The 20,344-nt window shown below is 40.7% G+C and overlaps 1 protein-coding gene across 3 annotated transcripts in view; it reads left to right on the top strand.

The window, feature by feature from the left end:
- KIF13A (kinesin family member 13A) overlaps positions 1-20,344 on the top strand; it is a 197,838-nt gene that overhangs the window by 73,865 nt on the left and 103,629 nt on the right. For all 3 annotated transcript variants that reach the window (XM_032861617.1, XM_032861618.1, XM_032861616.1), the window contains exon 2: positions 6,657-6,669. In XM_032861617.1, coding sequence (XP_032717508.1) covers positions 6,657-6,669 — 13 coding nt within the window. The remainder of the gene's footprint in view (positions 1-6,656; positions 6,670-20,344) is intronic.

The following is a 20,344-nucleotide window of genomic DNA, read 5'->3' as shown; positions in this document are numbered from 1 at the left end:
ATCGCCAAAGGCAAGGGAAACAAGGGCAAAAGTGAATGATTGGGACATTATCAAGGTCAAAAGCTTTTGGACAGCAAAGGAAACCGTCAACAAAACCAAAAGACAACTGACAGAATGGGAGCAGATATTTACAAATGACATATCAGATAAAGGGCTAGTATTCAAAATGTATAAAGAACTTATCAAACTCAACATGCAAAGAATAATCCAATCAAGAAATGGCCAGAAGGGACGCCTGGGTGGCTCAGTTGGTTAAGCAGCTGCCTTTGGCTCAGGTCATGATCCCAGAGTCCTGGGATCGAGTCCCATATCGGGCTCCTTGCTCAGCAGGGAGCCTGCTTCTCGATCCGCCTCTGCCTGCCTCTCTATCTGCCTGTGCTCACTCTCACGCTCTCTCTCCCTCTCTCTGACAAAAAAATAAATAAAATCTTTAAAAAAAAAAAAGAAATGGCCAGAAGACACGAACAGACATTTTTGCAAAGAAGACATCCAAATGGCCAACAGACACATGAAAAAGTGTTGAACATTAGTTGGTATCAGAAAAATACAAATAAAAACCACAATGAGATACCACCTCACAGCAGTCAGAATGGCTAAAATTAACAAGTCAGGGAATGACAAGATGTTGGCGAGGATGTAGAGAAAGGGGAACCTTCCTACACTGTTGGTGGGAATGCAAGCTCGTGCAACCACTCTGGAAAACAGTATGGAAGTTCCTCAGAAAGTTGAAAGTAGAGTTACTCTGTGACCCAGCAATTACACTACTAGGTATTTACCCCAAAGATATAAATATAATGATCAGAAGGGGCACCCCAATGTTTATAGCAGCAATGTCCACAATAGCCAAACTATGGAAAGAGCCTAGGTGTCCATCAGCAGATGAGTGGATAAAGAAGATGAGGTATAAGGTGCCTGGGTGGCTCAGTGGGTTAAGCCTTTGCCTTCGGCTCAGGTCATGATCTCAGGGTCCTGGGATCGAGTCCCGCATCGGGCTCTCTGCTCAGCAGGGAGCCTGTTCCTCCTCTCTCTCTGTCTGCCTGCCTTTCTGCCTACTTGTGATCTCTCTCTGTCAAATAAATACTTAAAATCGTTAAAAAAAAAAAAAGAAGATGAGGTATTTATACATAATGGAATAGTATGCAACCATCAAAAGTTGGAATCTTGCCATTTGAAATGACACGGATGGAACTAGAGGGTATTATGCTAAGCAAAATAAGTCAGTCAGAGAAAAACAATTACCATATGATCTTACTGATATGTGGAGTTTAAGAAATAAGGTAGAGCATCATAGGGGAAGAGAGGAATAAAATGAAACAAGATGAAACCAGAGAGGGAGATAAACCATAAAAGACTCAATCTCAGGAAACAAACTGAGGGCTGCTGGGGAGGGGAGAGGGGTAGGGTGGCTGGGTGATGGACACTGGGGAGGGCATGTGCTATGGTGGGTGCTGTGAACTGTGTGGGATTGATGAATCATAGACCTGTACCCCTGAAACCAATAATACAGTATATGTTAATTAAAAAAATGTTCAAAAACAAAAAAAAATGAAGGGAGCAATCCTTTGTTAGCTGAGGTGCAGAACTATCGTGAGAAGAGCAGATAAATAAAAAATATCTTATACACGTTGTCTCGGGCTCAGAAACTCCCAGGCCCAGCCACATTGTCTCAACATGTGAAGATACCATCTAAAAATCGCCTTTTGCTAATAAACTTAAAAAAAAAAAGGAAGAAGGAAAGAAATACATGTCCTTGGACTCATCTCCAGGAGACAGATGTCATTTAGCTCCGTATCTTTCAGATAGAGGTTATGGCAATTTTCGATGTCCAATCAATAAAGTAGTTAACACATGGACGAGAAATCCCTCTTTCAGAAGACACTGATCTGTCGCGTCTCCTGAAGTATTGACTCATGTTAGGGCTCATGCACATTGGGGTCTTTGGGCATCTAACTTCTGAGTAGCTAACTATAGTTGATGGGGTGCAAATAGTGGACAGAAGATGCCTTGTCCTGTAAATCTTCCAATGGGAGGTTTGACGAAAGCACTACAGCTACATAGGGTTATTGTGGTAATACGTTATTTATACTGCTTTATTTCAGTTGTTTGTTAATCTTCCCATGTCTAAACTACCTATTAAAGGACAAACTCTTCATTTCAAGACCTGGCCCGGTATAGGTCTGCCTTATCTTTTCAGTCCTGTTTCCATGTGTGTGTCTCCTCTAGTTCTATCAAATTCCCTTTCTGAATTTAGTTGACTTCTGAAGCTTTTGAGGGTTTGACCCTTGTTAACCTCTGATTGAATTTCCCTATATGAAATGCTGGTCTACAGAAATATCTATTTTCAAATAAGTCATTGAAAACAGGCGAGATTTTCTTGCCACCAAATTTTGGGATTGTGCTGGTAATCAAAGAAAATCTTCACATCTGGATTATGTTTGACTCAGTAATGTAAAAAATTAGTTCTGAGTTCTTATAAGTAGCATGTGGTGTGACCTGTGCTTTTGGGGAGTTGAAATTTTAAGGCTACATGAGATTCAAAGATAGAATTTCTGAAGGCTACAGGACTTGATGTGTGCGAAGGAGTGCTAAGCTGTTTTGTTGACCACAGAGATCCTGGGGTATCCTGTCAGCGGTGTTAAAGGCCAGGGTGGTCTCCAGCAATGCTTGTGGAATTGAAATAATTGAATTGAGCTTTGAGCCGTGTCTCAAAGTGGGGAAATTGGTCAAACTGGGGAGACAGAAAGGGCATCAAGGCATGCAAATGACAGGGGTAGTGTGGTGAATATACCTGGTGTCAGTGACCTTGAAGAGATCTGTTGACTTGCTTATCCTGAGAGAAAGGCAGCTTTGGTGTTCAGCCAAGTGGAGCTACTATCCATGTACATCAGCACCTCTTTTTTTCCTTTCTTTCGTCTTCTTCTTTTTTTTTTTTGGAAAGTGGGAGAAGTCAAAATTTATTTTCACATATAATAAATGTTACGGAAATTTTTTTCGAACAGTACACTTACTGAAAATAGTACATTTCATTTAAAAATCACTTCTTCATGGACCATACAAAATTATGAAATGACTCAAATAATTCCCACCAGGGTTTCTAACATTATATATTACTGTGAAACAGTTCCTGAGTAGGAAGACGTTGGAGACATTCTAGTCCAACCCCCTCATTCTATTTTATTTCATTCTTTACATTTTGTTATGGTCCTCAGGTGACCTGGCACACAGAGACCACAAACAGAACGGCTAAGATTGATTGAGGGAATATTGAGTTCCAGCCCCATAGTGCATCCCTTCTTTCCTCTCCAAATCCTGCGGTCTAGAAACGCAACCTTGTTGGCTTCTGAAACATCAGATTGTGCTCAGTTTATTTCTTTGGAATACACACACACTGAAAATCTCATGAGAACTTACAGAGGATCACGTGATTAGAAACAGGACTTTTTTTGAAGATGAATGAGAAGGTGGGCAGTGAAGAAGGGATGTTCTTTGTAGTTGATTGAGTGTTTGGCCAAGGACGTTGCCTCTTTCTGAGCCATGCCATTATCTGTAACAGGCTGGACCTTACTGAGAGTTTAGGAAACTCTCTGATACGCCTTTACTGATACAATCAACAAAGGCCTTAATTTTAAAAAATATGAATATTGATGTTTCTGATAGATGGTTTATATTATTCATTCTTTTTCATAATATGTATGAAAACTTTTATCTTTACATTGTAATAGCGTATTCGTTTTTTTCAAGGGGTAGCATACTATATTTAGTTATAGTATAAGTATTACTCATATCGGAAAATTTTTTCTTCGCAACTACCAGCAAATGTCATGTAGCCTCTGGGGATTGGGGTAGTAAATCATGGTTCTGAATTAGGATGACTTAGTTGCTTGTCTCTTAATTCACATCTCAGGAAATCTTTACCAGTTAATGAAGTATAGTTTTGGTTCACAAAGAGACTTGCTTTTCCTTATTTAGTAAGGATCTTTGTTCTAAACTAAGTGGTTATAGTAAATATGGATAGAAGCAGGTCCATTTAGTGACTTCCCTTTTCCTCATGCTCCCCAGTCTCCATTCTTTTTTTAAAAAAGAGAGAGGGAGAGAATAGGGGAGGAAGGAGCAGAGGGAGAGGGAGAGAAATAATCTTAAGCAGATTCTATACCTAGTGCAGAGCCCAACACAGGGCTCGATCTCATGACCCTCAGATAACGAGTGGAGCTAAAAACAAGAGTCAGGTGCTTAACTGACTGAGCCATCCAGGCTCCATTTATTCTTAAACAGTGCTGAGAAACACACAAAAACGTAGCAGAAGCATATTGCCATTCCCATATGTGCTGTCTTTCTAAGTGAAAGGGATATATTTTTAAAAATATTTATAATGCTGAAATAAGATTGGTTTCCTAAGAAGAATAAGGAAAACCACATTGGAACGTCACTGAAGGTCGGATGGCTTTATTGTTAGCTCAGGAGGTAAATATACTACGGGTTACAAACTAGCACTTCTTTGCTGCTGCTGCTGATTATTACACAGACGTGGCCTAAAGGAAGTTCACGAAAACTTTGGAGAGATCCCTGGGATTCCTTTTAGCTCATTCTGTCCCCAGTAGGTTACTTGGCTCGTCATAGTCTTAATGTGGAATGTTTATTTTATTTTATTTTATTTTAAAGATTTTATTTATTTATTTGACAGACAGAGATCACAAGTAGGCAGAGAGGCAGGTAGAGAGAGAGAGGGGAAGCAGGCTCCCCGTGGAGCAGAGAGCCCGATGTGGGGCTCGATCCCTGGAGCCTGGGATCATGACCAGAGCTAAAGGCAGAGGCTTTAACCCACTGAGCCACCCAGGCACCCTTGGAATGTTTATTTTATTAACTTGGTCCATGCTGTTTCGTATGATTACCTTATTATAACCCCAGTGACTTGTCTGTCCTTTGTTAAATAGAGCAGTGATTTAGATGGCTTTAAAAAAATAAAGCAAGTAAAATAAGGTTTAGTCAAAAGTACTGTGCATGATGTTTTCATTATAGTTCTACCTGCTCAGAACAGATGCCATCCAGAGCACTGCTGCACTTAAGGAACATTTCTTGGCAGAAACCTCAAAAGTTTATGCAGTGAGCAAAGGTCCCATTGCTTTCTTAGAATTAAATGCACTCGTGCGTTTTTCTTATAACATTCATAAATGTTTATCCTGTTTGAAAGGGTAGACAGAGTGTTGAGTCTTACTTGACGGCAGCCAGAGATGCCAGGTTTTCTAGGTAGGGTTCTTCTCTAAAACTGGAAGATTAAAAAACCGCATTCCCATTGTGCCCAACTGTCTGAGGTGATGACCTAAGGGGATCCTTTTGGTGCAATCAAAATTTGGAGAAGATGATTTTCAGCTTCATCATTATGGGACTGTCATGGTTTTCTTTGCCTACATTTAAAACTTCAGAGTTGTCTACCTGATTTTACAATCCGTAGACATTCTTCCCTTGTTACTGAGCTCCGGGTTTTATCTAGGGCCCTCAGACCTCTGTGCGGAGCATGGGGCCCAGCGCTGGAGAAAGGTCACCGTGCTATTTTTGCCTGTACCTTTTGATTTCCATGCCCTCTGCCCTGGAAAATTCATTTTGTCATCCTCCAGATTTTATGTCTTGTGGAGAAGGAATAAAGCCACGGGAAAAATTCCCTCATTTCTTTCTTTCTTTCTTTCTTTTTTTTTTTTAATTTTATTTATTTATTTGACAGAGAAAGATCACAAGTAGGCAGAGAGGCAGGTAGAGAGAGAGAGCGGGGAAGCAGGCTCCCCGCTGAGCAGAGAGCCCAATATGGGGCTCAATACCAGGACCCTGAGATCATGACCTGAGTGGAAGGCAGAGGCTTAACCCACTGAGCCCCAGGTGCCCCACCCCCTCATTTCTATTTCACGATAATTTCATAGTTTATGAATGGGTGATACTAGAGGTTGATTAAAAACAACCACATCAGGAAGGCTACAGACTGTCATAGGATTGCATTGCACAAAAATCATTGTTCAACTTTTTAAATTTGTATACACAGAAAGCATTTGCAGAGCAGGTCAGCCTCCTGGTTTTTTACTTTGAAAACTGTTTGCTTTTCAGAATTTTCTCCAGGTGGTAATTTCAGCCATTTTTGAGAAAGTAACATGCAAAAGTGAACGTTTAAAAAAGTGCTGGTGTGGCTGGTGGTGGGAGAAGGCTGTAACTTGTTCTTAAATTTCTCTTGAATGTTGAAATATGGGAAAATAGTTGAGAGCCATGGCTTTTACTTATTTAAAGAGTTATTCATTCATTTGAGAGAAAAAGAGGGAGTAGGGGGAGGAGCAGAGGGAGAGAGAGAATCTCAAGCAGACTCCCCACCGAGCACAGCGCCCATTGTGGGTCTCGATCCTATGACCCCGAGATCATGACCTGAGCTGAGACCATGAGTTGGACACCTAATCACCTGAGCCAGGCAGGCGTCCCATTAAACAGATTTTATCACTTGAGGCAGTGAAGTGAATTTGGCTTCTCATCTTTGTAAAATAGAATACCTTTCAGATCATGTTATGAAGATGCTGAGTTTCCCTTATGTTTTTTTTTTCTCTTTCATTGCTTCCCTCTGATGTGGCTGCTGTGTTGACAACCCTTTCTACTTTGGCTGCTGAATTTTTGTTTCCATCATTAAGGAAACCTCCCAAGGTAAGCAGTTGATGTGGAATTTGGCGTGCGCACTAAGTGTGCAAACATCCAGGACTTGATTCATCTCAGTAACCCATGTGGAACACCTCTCCCATGGAGAAGAAAAATCGACATTCTAATTAAAATTTAAACTGTGAAAAAACAATTTATGTCAGTAAAGATATAACATTAGAATGCTCCTCTAGATTTGCAAAACATTTTCATACATTATTTAATTCTTGGAATTAATGCTCTGGTCCTCAGAGCAAAGCAAAGCAAGTTCTCCTTGCGCTGGCCAGTCTTCAGTGGTTTGTTTACCAGGGAGTAACCCGTAAGTTAGAGAGTAGGTGGGGGAAAGAATATGAGAAGGGGGATCTGACTGATCAACTCCTGAATAATTGAAGGCTGATTTTGTTACCGGTGAGTATTTTATTGGGTATCAAAGGGACGCTTAGTGCCAAAAGGATGGAGAAATTCAACCAGTCCCTGACCAGTAATGCTGGTTATAACTTTGGTCTCTGAGATGGAATCAAGACAGGCTGATCACCCCCACTCTCCATTACATGGTCAGAATCTAAGGCATGCTGGGGGAGGGTAAGGCATCTGAAGTAGATTCGACTTACTTGCCTCTCAGGCTATAAAGAAAAATCAAACTTAGCTTTTACAACTGGAAACTCACCAAAATGCTAAATATTATCCTTTATGGTTACTGAAGGCAATATAGGAATTGTCCTTGGCACTAACGTTTCAGCTCTAGCACGGAAGGTCCACCTGGAACAAATAGTATGAGATCTTTTAAGAAAGAGGAAATATATGATGTTATAGAAATGTAAGCACTGGCATCAAGCCAGCCCTGAGGAATTAGAAGGTTCTCCCTGAGCACTTCCTGACGTGGACATAGTCCCAAAAAGCTGCGACCGAAAAGGTGTCTCTGCTACTCAGAAAGATGTGAGTTTCGCCCTAAGTAGCTTTTCCTTCCCTTGCTGTTGGTCCAAGAGCTTTCAGAGCAGATTGTCGACCTTGTGATGCATTTAATTCTTTCCCTACAGAAAAAAGCAATGAAATCCTAAGCAGTTAGACATATGGCTCCTTGGTGAAGGAGAAGCCCTGAAATTAAGGGGCACAAAAACACATTTAAAAAAAATCACTAATCTCTTTATACATAAAGATTTTCTGGGTTATTTTCTATTCAGTATATAGAGCTTAGTGATTTCCTGAAGGATTCTATTGATAGTTCCTACGAAGGACCATGAAATTTTCAAAGTAAAATCAATGTGAAATCACCACATTTAAATATATATATATGTATATGTCATAAGGCATATCTGAGAAGTATAAATATGGTCTTGAAATAAGTGACACAATAGAGTCATATTTTGAAAAAAAGACATTAAAATAAGGTCTTTTCTTGCAGAAACTGTAAACATTACAGCAAACAGGAAAGGGAAAAGTGTTTTTCATGATGATTACATAAATGAAATCTTACTGATTTTAAACAGTGATAGTTTTTGCAAATGACATATCTGATAAAGGGTTACTCTCCAAAATCTACAAAAAACTTACCAAGCTCAACACCCAAAAAATAAATAATACAGTTAAAAAATGGCCAGAAGACGTGAATAGATATTTTCCCAGAGAAGACATCCTGATGGCTAACAGACAGTGAAAAGATGTTCAACAACACTCACCTTCAGAGAAACGCAAATCAAAACCATGATGAGATCCCACCTCACACCTGTCAGAATGGCTAAATTAACAACACAGGAAACAACAGATGTTGATGAGGATATGGAGGAAGGGGAACCCTCTTGCACTGTTGGTGGGAATGCAAGCTGGTGCAACCACTCTGGAAACAGTATGGAGGTTCCTCAAAAAGTTAGAAGTAGAACTGCTCTGCCCCCCAGCAATTGTACTACTATGTATTTACCCAAAGGGTACAAAATTAGAGATTTGAAGGGATACATGCACCCTGATGTTTATAAGCGCATTATGAACAATAGCCAAACTATGTTAAGAGCCCAAGTGTCCATTGACCAATGAATGGATAAAGAAGATGTAGATATATACAATGGAATGTTACTCAGCCATCAAAAAGAATGAAATCTTGACATTTGCAATGACGTGGATGGAGCTAGAGAGTATTATGCTAAGCAAAATAAGTCTGAGAAAGACAAACACTATGTGATGTCATTCATATGTGGAATTTAGGAAACAAAACAGATGAACATATGGGAAGGGTGAAAAAAAGAGAGAGGGAAACAAACCATAAGCGACTCAATGATAGAGAACAAGCCTGAGGGTTGATGGAGGGAGGTGGTGGAGGATGGGATAACTGGGTGATGGACATTAAGGAGGACACTTTTTATGATGAGTGCTGGGTGTTATATGTTAAATGATGAATCACTAACTTCTCCTGAAAACAGTATTATACTAGATTAACTAGATTGACTGGAATTTAAATAAAAATTTAGATAAAAAATAAAACTGCTTTTTAAAAATGGAAAAAAAATAACTAAATAAAACAGATTTTTTTGACATGAATAATCAGCAAAATCATCAAAGACTGGTTGGTTCAATTTAAGAAGAAATTTTTCTCGGAAGGGGGCAAAATGCTACATGAATGAGACCTGATACTGCATTCTAATGGGGGTGGGAGAGAGAACATAGGCACAATTTAGTATAAAATCAGTTGTGTTAAGGGCCACAAGAGGCATAATATTCATGGAAGTCATAGGATGAAGGGTCTCATTCTGACGTCTGCAGATCTGAGGACAGATAAGACTGGAACTAATATTAAAACTTATGCTTGAAGGCACTGGAGAAATTGCAAGTTAGTGAAGAATTATCAAATAAAATCCAAGAGATTGGTGGAAATTTAGAGAGGTCAGCCTGGTTTTTGAGTGTATGCCATTCACATAGAGCAGCTTAAAGGCAGAGCAGTGTTTCTAACTGCCTCATGTGATCTGGCGAGCCTAAGAGGGCAAAAATGTTGGAGTTCATGACCTGTACCCCTGAAGCAAATAATTCATTATATGTTAATAAAAATTCATAAAAAAGAAATGTTAGAGTTCAGAGTTTGTTAGAGGTAGAATCCTTGGTAAACGCTTTATACTTTGGGTTGGCAAAGTAGATAGAGATGCAGCTATGGGTGCAGTATAAAGATGAAACAGAACTAAATCTGCCTTCACATGGATTACTGTGTGGTTATAAGTTCTTTTTGTGATCAGGAAGTCTCAAGCACTAAAATTAGTGCTTGATCTAATCTTAAATAGTCTGTTAATTAATCTCAAAATTAGATCAAAGTGATCCTAGAATGGGACATTCCCACAGGCACCTGGCAGAAGCAAGTGTAATCCCAAGTCTCTAAAGATTCCACAGACCATTTTTTTAAAAAGATTTTATTTATTTATTTGAGAGAGAGCAGGCATGAGAGTGGGGAGGGTCAGAGGGAGAAGCAGACTCTCTGCTGAGCAGGGAGCCTGATGTGGGACTCGATCCTGGGACTCCAGGATCACGACCTGAACCATAGGCAATTGCTTAACCAACTGAGGGACACTGTATTTAAAAATACAGTGTCTGGCACACAATCAAAGAGGTGCATTACAAGATAAGGCAACATGAACGGGAAATAGCAAAAATAATAAAAAGTAGAAATAGACCCACGGGTGCTTCAGATGTTCAAACTATTAAACATGAACTTTAAAGTAACTATGCTTATTATAGTTAAAGTGATAAAAGATAAGACTTCAAAATGTTGGGGAGGACTAGAAATTTAAAAAAGTGACCAAACAGATTTGGAAAATAACCCAGTAGAAGTTCTCACCCTGACAGTCCCAAAACCAAAATTAAGAATTTAGTGTTTGGGTTTAGCAGCAGACTTGATGCAGCTGAAGAGAGAATTAAATAACTAGAAGATAGGTTTGTAGAAATATCGAAATGAAATATAGAGGAGACAAATTGTGCTAGAACAACTGAACGTTAGCATTCAGAGAAATGAATTTAGATATAGACTTTATACCCTTCATAAGAATTAACTCAGTTTTGATTGTAGGCCTAAATATGAGATGCAAAACTGTAAAACTTCTAGAAGATAGTGTGGGGGAAATCTACGAGATCTTGACATTGCTGATGACCTTTTAGATGCAACATCAAAAGTATGACCTGTAAAAATAAAATTGATTAGTAGAATTCGGTAAAAGTACAAACTTCTGCAAAAAAAGAGAAAGAGAAAGCCGCAGACTGGGAGAAAAGGTTTGCAAAACATATCTGATAAAGGGCTCTTATCCATCATATACAAAAAACTCTTAAAATTCACCAGTAAGAAAATGAACTACCCGATTAAAAGATGGAGAAGACCTGAACAGACACCTCAGGAAAGAAGGTACACACATGGGTAACACACAGATGAAAAATGGTTAACATCATATGTCATTAGGGACTTGTACATTAAAACAACGATGAGATGCCACTGCACACCTCTTAGAACAACTAACATCTTGACAATACCAAGGCTGGTGAGGAGCTGGTGTGGAGCGCCAGGAACTGTCATTCATTGCTGGTGAGAATGAAAAGTGGTCTAGCTACTTTGGAAGGCAGCTTGAAAGTTTCTTACAATGCCAAACATACTATTATCATTTAGCTATGTAATAATGCTTCTAGGTTTTTACCCAGATGAGTTGAAAATTTGTGACCGTACAAAAACTATACATGAATATTTACAGTGGCTTCATTTATACTTGCCCAAAACTGGAAGCAAGCAAGATGTTCTTCAGTAAGTAAATGGATAAACAAACTGTGGTATATCCATACAGTGGAATACTGTGTGAATTAACAAGCCATGGAAAAAACATGAAGGAACTTTAAATGCATATTGATAAATCAAAGAAGCCAATCTGAAAAGGCTTTATACTGTATGATTCCAACTATATGACATTCTGGAAAAGGCAAAACTACAGGCATTACAAAAATTATAGTGTACCTGGGACAGGACCACACAAAACATGGCAGCTACAGAGCGACTGTTGGATGTGTGAGGAGAGGAAAGAAAAAAAGAGAGATTTGTTGGAGCAGAAGGACACTCAACAGGTGAGCAGGAAAAATGGTTCGAGTCCAGCTAAGTTTTTACTCCCCTTCACTGATGGACAGAGCCACTTTGCTGGATTAAGCCAGAGGACACAGTGGGTCCTGATTCCATTCTCAAGACAATCCAAGTATCTGGCTGGTCCATTATCCAGATGCTTGTGTCTGGCTTGACCCCGAAGTGCCCATGAGACTTTACAGACCTCACCAGCACTGTGGATTCTCTTGTCATTGATTTGTGTTTTAAGGAATATTTTTTTGTGTAGTTGGTTTGGGCAGTTGTTGAAATTTTGTCTAATTGTTGAAATTTTGTCTGATTATGTGATAATGGTAAATATGATAGTCACCTACCTGCAATATGTGCTGTTTCTATTATTGTAGGGATTTTATGCATTTTACTAAGAAATATTCTAAGGTAGGGTTACTGATTAGGAGAAGGGAGGGGCTGTCCTTCGGACTATTTGGGTGAGTTAGCACTATTCTTACTCAACTGTTGTGCAGGAGAGGTCTCTCATTCTTTATATTTATAAGGAATATGAGTACCGTACTCTTAGCATGCCATTTCCATTGTTACTATTAATAGTATCTAACTTTAAATCAGTACTTACAATATGCCAGATTCACTTTAAATCCAAATTAAAATTCAATGAAAACTTGGTTGCCTTCAAAGAGGAAAAAAAAATCAGTGGTTGCCATGGGAGTGAGAGAAGAGAAGGGGTGAATAGGTGAGGCGTGGGATGTTAGGGCATTGAAACCACTTTGTGTAATACTATAATGGCGATATATGAAATTATGCGTTTATCAAAACTCAAGAACTATATAGCTCAAAAGAGTGAATCCTGATGTAAACTACGGGGATTAGTTATTAATGATTTATCAGTATTGGCTCATCAATTATAACAAATATAACACATTAACCAGGTTACTAATAGGCGAAACTGTTGGGAGGTACCGCAAGAGGGACCTCTGCACCATCTGCTCAATTTTTCTATATACCTATAACTGCTTTATTTATTTTTTTTTTTTTAAAGATTTTATTTATTTATTTGACAGACAGAGATCACAGGTAGGCAGAGAGGTAGGCAGAGAGAGGAAGGGAAGCAGGCTCCCTGCTGAGCAGAGAGCCCGACGCGGGGCTCGATCCCAGGACCCTGGGATCATGACCTGAGCCTAAGGCAGAGGCTTTAACCCACTGAGCCACCCAGGCACCCCTCTAGAACTGCTTTAAAATAGTCTATTATTTTTAAAAATAATTTATTGTACCAACAGAATATAAAAGAAAAACCATATGATCATCTCAGTAGATGCAAAAAAAGAACATTTGACAAAGTTCAACACTTATTTATGAACAAACTTGAAACAATCTAGAGAGACGCAGAAACTTAATGTTGTTAATGGCATCCATTAAAAATCTACAGCTGTCATCATACTTAGTGAAGGACTGACCACAAAGATATTATTTTAGCCACTTCCACTTAGCATTGACTGCATTTCCTAGCCAGTGTAATAAGGCAAGAAAAAGAAATAAAAGATACTCAGATTGGAAAGGAGGAAGCAAAAGCATCTTTATGTACAGGCAATATAGTCACATACCTGGAAAACATTAAGAAATCTCCAAACAAGTTCCTAGAACTTATAAATGGCAAGGTGGCAGGACAAAGGTCAAAATTCAAATTGTATTTTTCTATACTATACTAATGAACAATTAGAAAATAAAATGTAACAGAAGCCCAATAATTTACAGTAGCTTCAGAAACATTCAGTACTTAAGGATGTACTTTCAAAAGTGCACAAAACCTTTTTATTAAAGCCTCACATATATTTGGTCATTTGATTGTAGATGGATGTGCCAAGAGAGGAGCATCAACTGTGTTCATAGAATGACAGGGCACAGAGCTGGACATGAAAGGGAGTCTTGGGTGACAGATCTAGAAAGAGGTTGAATGCAAATCCAGCTCTGGAAGGCCTCGATGCCGGGGTTGGCCCTTGATGCCTTCATTGTGTCTCTACCACCTATTTTGACCAAAGCAGTGGACTAGTTAAGGCTCTGCTTCAGTAGGTTTTAAAATGAAAGCAGAACGTAAAGTTTTGGTTGGAGGAGTGGGGGAGTTGGAGATGGCATTCCATAAAACGTACCAGAAGAGAGGTAGGAAGGGCCTGTGCTGGTGCAGTGCCAGGAGACTGGAGAAGAGGAAGGGTCAGATTATCAAAATGTTGCAGAAATAGAGAATCCAGGACTTGGATCCTGAGAGCATATAAGAGACAATATAACAAAGAGGGTCAGAGTGGACTTTGGAGTTTGAAACAGAGTGGCTGAAAATCCAGCGGGAATTCAAGAAGAAAGAGCTGGTTTGGTGCAGGGAGAAGTTGATGAGTTGGGTTTGAGAATGGGTTGAATTGGGAATGGTTGGGAAAGCATCGGGTATGGATGCCCCACAGTTATGCAAGGTTTTCAGTCTCTGCTCTAGGAAGGTCGGGTAAATTCTGGTAAGGAGGAGAGAAGAGATGGAAGGAAGGGGTATCTATTATGTGGTCAACGAAGAGAGGATTGAGAGGGATAGAAGACATGAGAGAATAGAGTCTGGGCCTTGGGAAACATCCTGCTGTGGAGAGTGGGGAGAGGAGGAAGAACCAATAAAAATTAAGGGAAACCAGACATTTACATGAGGCCCGGCTGGTGGTGGTGACATCTAGGAGGATACCTAGACACTAGTTCTTTCCAAATTAGGTTTCTTTTGTTCTAAAAGTTATTTTTTCTGGTGTTTTTTTTTTTTTTTTTTTTTTTGGTGAGAAGGTGAAGATACTTCTCTGGTTGACTTTTAAAAGTTAGATCAAAAATTTTTTTAATAGTTTGTGTATGTTGCATGTTAGGGTGGAAAGGGAAATTTATATTTGTGTAAATTGTCCTGTGCTATGTATTTGGACTGTTCTATTTGGCAAAGTATGGACTTCTGAGCAGAGACATTAATTTTAGCACAGTCCAAGTACATACCTTTAATCCTCTCACCAGTAGCTCTTACGAAATGTTTATAGGAATGTGTCCTATTTCCCTTAAGAAGAAAAGCATTTAGACAAACATAGAGACACCTGCTTTATGCCTCCTTATTAAAACAAAACAAAGCAAAACAGAAAATAAAGAGGCTTTGTCTCATAATTTTCAGTATCGAGGTAGGTGTGTTTTTCTTTATTGGTGCGACTAGTTTTGAGTCCAGGGTTTTGTCTTAGGGGTATTAATGCTTGTTCGTTGAGCCACCTTCTCGTAAACTTTGGATTTTGGCAGGAGGTGGTACAGAGGGAGAAGACAAGTGTGTAGAGAATCACTAATTATGCATGCTCTGTTGCTGAAGAATAGGGATATGTCCTCAGTCCCAATAGCTTTGCCTTTAGAAAGGAGCAGGTTCCAGTTCTCCCTGTTGGATCTCAGAATGTCTGTCATGTTCTAGGAACCTTCACTTTTCATGCTTTGTCATGTCTGGCACACGTGTCTTACTTTCCTGAGGAGCTATATTGAAACGCACAGAAGAGCAAGTGAGTTCTTCCTCCTTTTCCTGTTTTCTCCTCTCTGTCGGTATTTACTGAACACCTTCCATGTGCCCTGGGAGCACGGCAGAGCCCGGAGTAAGTTTCTGAACTCAGACCATTCAGACCCTCTTATTCAAAGAGGAGATTGATGGGACGGAGTGAATTTGGCCAGAACAGTCCAGTGACAGAGCTTGGCTCCATGCCTAGGCCTTCTGATTGCCTCTACGTCCTGTTACACCACGTGCACGTCAAGCAGGTTTTCTGTTTGTTTGGTTTTATGGAGCAAAGATAGGAGGAAGGAGGAAGAAGGAAGAGTTTGGGGAAGATAGAAATGTCTGCAAGGTCACTTCTTTTTTTTACTCAGTTTCCTTTTTTTTTTCTGTAACTCCCCATCATTGCGTTTATTACCTCAGAAATCGGTGGATGATTTATTTGAACAATTCGGTGTTGTTAATTAAACTCACCTTAACTGTTTTTGAATTTTATTTATAAGTGTGATTAGGAACTACTGAACTTCAAAGTGTTTGATCCCTCCTATATGTCCATAATTTTGTCAGCAAAATCATGAGCAGAAGAAAATGACATTACAGGGCAGGTAGTATCCTTTGAGGAGTCAAACCGGTGTACCCCAAATCTGACTTTGCAGAAATTGCTCAGAAGAAAGGAGGGGACAGTCTTGTGATGTACGGCTTACACCATCCCATTCACCTTTTACGGTTTATGACTGTCGGCGTTTTCTGTTGCCTCCCCCACTTCACTTGGTGAATTTCTGAAAACCAGGGGTTGGCCTCCCCTGAGGGGGGCTCCAGACCTACGCTGTCTGGGACAGCCGCCGTGCAGCCACATATGAGCTTTGAGCATGTGCCGAGTGACTGGTCAGGACTGAGATGCGTCACACATGCAGAAGGCACATCAGACATCAAAGATTTGGGATGAGAAAAAATATATAAGGTAACTATTTTGGATAGATTCGGTTAAGTAAAAAATATTAAAATTTTATTTCATCTCTTTAGTTTTGTAACATGAACCATTTGAAATTAGAAACGCGGCTCACATCACGTTTCTGTCGGACAGCCCTGTCTGCGGCCAGACACATGGCTGAGGATGCAGCAGCTTTTCGGCGTCCGTGCAGAGCCCTGTGCTGGCTTCAGTTCGCGTGGCAGCCCTGCCGCCGTCCCTTACAGTTCTGCCTTGATATCCGCGTCCAAGACCGTGGCTCTGCATAGACTCAGTGCTAGCATCGCCTTCCTGCTGTGTGTTTTTCCTAGGAATCATTTTTTTTCCTTACCCCTTCAAAAGTCATTTCGTAGACAAGTATTCATTGAGAACATCCGTGAAAAGTCTTGTGTGAACAGGTTGTGGGGTTGAAGAGGTGATTTAACTGGTGGTCCCTGTCCTCCAGAAATCCACCTGGGGGGCTCAGTCCGTTAGGCATCTGCTTCGCCTCAAGTCATGATCCTGGGGTCCTGGGATGGAGCCCCGCATTGGGCTCCCTGCTCAGTGGGGCGTCTGCTTCTCATTCTCCCTCTGTCTGCTGCTCTCCCTGCTTATAAATAAAATCTTTAAAAATAAATAAAGAAACCTTCAGCCCCATAGGTAACAGAAGATAGATTATGATAAACATCATTCACGAGCTCAGTATTTTACGACTTCAGAGGAAGAAGGGCTTTGTAACCACAAGTGGGTTCGAGGAGTTCCTTCACGTATGGGTATGGTTTCAAAAGGCAGAGATATGGGACAAGAATCAAGATGTATTTGAGGAACAGAAACAAGGTAATTGATGTTAAAGGAAAATTGTTTCTCTAGTCACAACACTGATCCAGACGTGTGGCATTTCCACAATAAGTGATTCTCTCATTCTCTTTGGACGACAGGTGGATAGCCCGTAAGGCAATTCAGCTGACACTAACCATCCAGAGTTAGCCCAGATGGCATAGGTTAAGGACTCGGTCCCACTTTAGGCACTATAATCCCCAGTCGTGTGTCCCCAGGTTACCCACACTTCCATCTGACTTTGCCACAAATCAGGGCCTCCCAGGACACCCTCCTCAGGTTCAGGAATTTGCTAGAATGGCTTACAAGACTCAGGGAAACATTTGCTTAGGTTTGCTGGCTTATTATAAAGGCTACAGTTGAGCGGCCAGATAAAGAGGTATGTAGGGCGAGGTCTGGAAGCGTCCCAAGCACTGGATCTTCTGTTCCTCTGGAGTTGGGGTGTGTCACCCTTCTAGCACGTGGATGCATTCACCAAACCTGGAAGCCCTCTGAATCTTGTTATTTTGCTGTTTTAATGGAGGTTTCATCCTGCAGGTATGATCAGTTATTCTAATCTCCAACTCCTCTCCTTTCCCCAGAGAACTGGTGGGTATGGGGCTGAAAATTCTACGCTTCTGGTCAAGGCTTGGTCTTTCTGGCAGCCAGCCCCCATTGTGAAGCTATCTAGGAGTCTACCAGCAGTTGCTTCATTTAGAACAACAGAGGCCTCTATCACTAGGGAAATTCCAAGGGATTTAGGAGTTCTGTGTCAGAAATAAAGGCCCTTGTGTCACTCACAAAATTCCAAGGGACTTAAGAGCTCTGTATCAGGAACCAGAGAGGAAAACCAAGAATATATTGGTTTCACATATCACAGCTGCCTTGGGAAGTGCAAAGTCTGGTTGGATTGTGGAAAGCAGTTGCGTATTAAAATACTGGGAAGGGGGGGCTCCTGGGTGGCTCAGTTGGTCAGGCGTCCCGATTCTTGATTTTGTCTCAGGTCATGATCTCAGGGTTGTGAGATCAAGCCCCATGTTGGGCTCTGAGCTCAGGGTGGAGTCTGCTTGATGTTCTCTCCCTCTCCCTGTGCACCCCCCACCCTGACGCACACATTCACGTGTGTGCACACGCACACACACACACACACGCATGGGTGCTCTCTCTCTGTCTCAAAAAATAAAGTGAAGAAAACTGGGAAAGTAGGTAGCTTATGGAAGGTTTGGGCATCTGGTCTCAGTCTGGTAGGCTGTGAGGAATCCTTTAGGATTTTTGTATAAGAAAGTTAACGTGGAAAAAAAAATGATTAAAAAAAAAAGAAAGAAAGTTAACGTGGTCACACTAATCATCAGGGAAGCATAAATGAAAACCACAGTGAGATATCACCTCGCACCAGTCAGAACGGCTACAGTCTTTTGATAACACAAGAAGCCCCAAGTCTTGGCAAGAACGTAGAGGAAAAGGAACTGTTGGTGGGAATGCACACTGATGTAGCCACTGTGAAAAACAGTATGGCAGTGCCTCAAAGAATAAAGAATAGAACCGCACTATGGTCCAGTGATTCCGTTACTTGGTATTTACCCAAGAGTACAGAAACACAAACTCAAAGGGGTATTAAGCACCTTTTGTTTATAGCAATATTTCCTACAATAGCCAGATTATGGAAGCAGCCCAGTGTCCATCCATAGATGAAAAGATAAAGAAGATGTGATGTGTGTGGTATTATTTACTAATATATAAATAAAGAAAATATATAAAGAAAATATTATATAAATATAATGTTTTTATTTATGAAATATAAAATACAAATACATAAAATAAATATATAAGTATGTATAAATATATATAAGTATAATGGAATACTATTCAGCCATAAAGAAAGAATGAAATCTTGCCATTTCCAACAACACAGATGGATCTAGAGAGTATCATGGTAAGTGAAGTAAGTCAGTCAGAGAAAGACAAATACCATGTGATTTCACTCATGTGTGGAATTTAAGAGACAAACAGTGAAAAAAGAGACAAACCAGAAACAGACCCTTGATTGTAGAGAACAAGATGGCGGTTGCCAGAGAGGAGGCAGTTAGGGGATGGGTAAAACAGGTGAAGCAGATTTTAGAACTGAGTGCTAAAGGGATTAAGTAGGACAAGAATGGAGTATGGGGATGAGTTGGCATTCGTTGCTTAGGCCCCGCATTGCTTAGGCACCATGGGTTTGTACATTCACAGTGTAAAAGGTGAAGCTCTGTGCTGTTACGATATTGGTCTCAGATTGGGAAAACTCGTTCCTGCTTTCAGATTTATTGAAACTTTGTGTGGTTTTTGCCCTTGGTGCTTTTGCCCACGTGGCTGTTGACCCCCACCCTTCCTTCCGTCCTGTATTCAAGGGTGACCCAGCTGGTTACTTTTCCTTTACCATCTCTCATGTTTACTTCTTCTGCTAGTAGTCGGGAGTCTTAGCATCTGGGAGTGACGAGAACCCAAACTGGACGGACTGGAAGATTAGAATGAGTCTGAGACGTGTCAACTAAAGGACGGGAAGTGGCTGGGGTTCACATGCAATCTCCTCTCCGTATCTCCCCATCTCCTGTCTCCGTTCCCATGTGGGCCCCCTCGTTTCTCTGTCTCACTGCTGTCCAGCTGTGTCTGCTTCTCTGGTTCATGTGTTTAGAAACATGGACTCCACATGTCCCAGATTTTACAACTCTGGTCATGCGAGAGACTGGTTTGGCTTCCTTCATCCCAAATCCCAAAATCGCACGTCAGACGCTCACTTTAGGACCAGCTAACTGTGGCCAAGAGATTAGGGAACTGAGTAGTCTGCTTCGAGCGCCTGTGTGCCTTTCCTGTCTTCTCCCCTGAGCAAGCATTTATAGAATATACGATTGTATATGCCCCATAAGAACATGGCAGTACCTCCTGGGAACCAAGTGGCTGGAGTGGTAGTTAGTACAATTCTCCAAAGTAAAGTTGCTATTTCTCAAATAAATAAGGTATGGGGTTCTGTCCCTATCCCCAAAAAGTACCTTTAACTACAGCTTCTTTCCATCCCCGTTGAGGCTGAGAATTAAAACATTTTACCTTCATCAGAATGATTTGCTAATTGGCCTCTTGGTCTCTGGTCTTCTACCCATCCAGTCCCTCATCCACATTGCCGCCACAGTGATTCCTCCAAAGTGAGAACGTGGCCCCGTCATCTGCAGCACACGAAAGCCCAGGCTTCTCTGTAAGGTTCACGAAGTCTCCCACGGCCAGCTTGGCCACATTCTTCACTATTGCTTCCTTCCCCCCTGTTCTTGCAAACGACTCCAGTCAGGCTCACCTTCTTTTCTCCTTTGCTTGC

Source organism: Lontra canadensis, unplaced genomic scaffold (genome assembly GCF_010015895.1).
Source record: "Lontra canadensis isolate GAN:19392208 unplaced genomic scaffold, GSC_riverotter_1.0 scaffold21, whole genome shotgun sequence".
Taxonomy (NCBI): Eukaryota; Metazoa; Chordata; class Mammalia; order Carnivora; family Mustelidae; genus Lontra; species Lontra canadensis.
The sequence above is the reverse complement of the archived record's forward strand: the minus strand, read 5'-3'. Positions and strand labels throughout refer to the sequence as shown.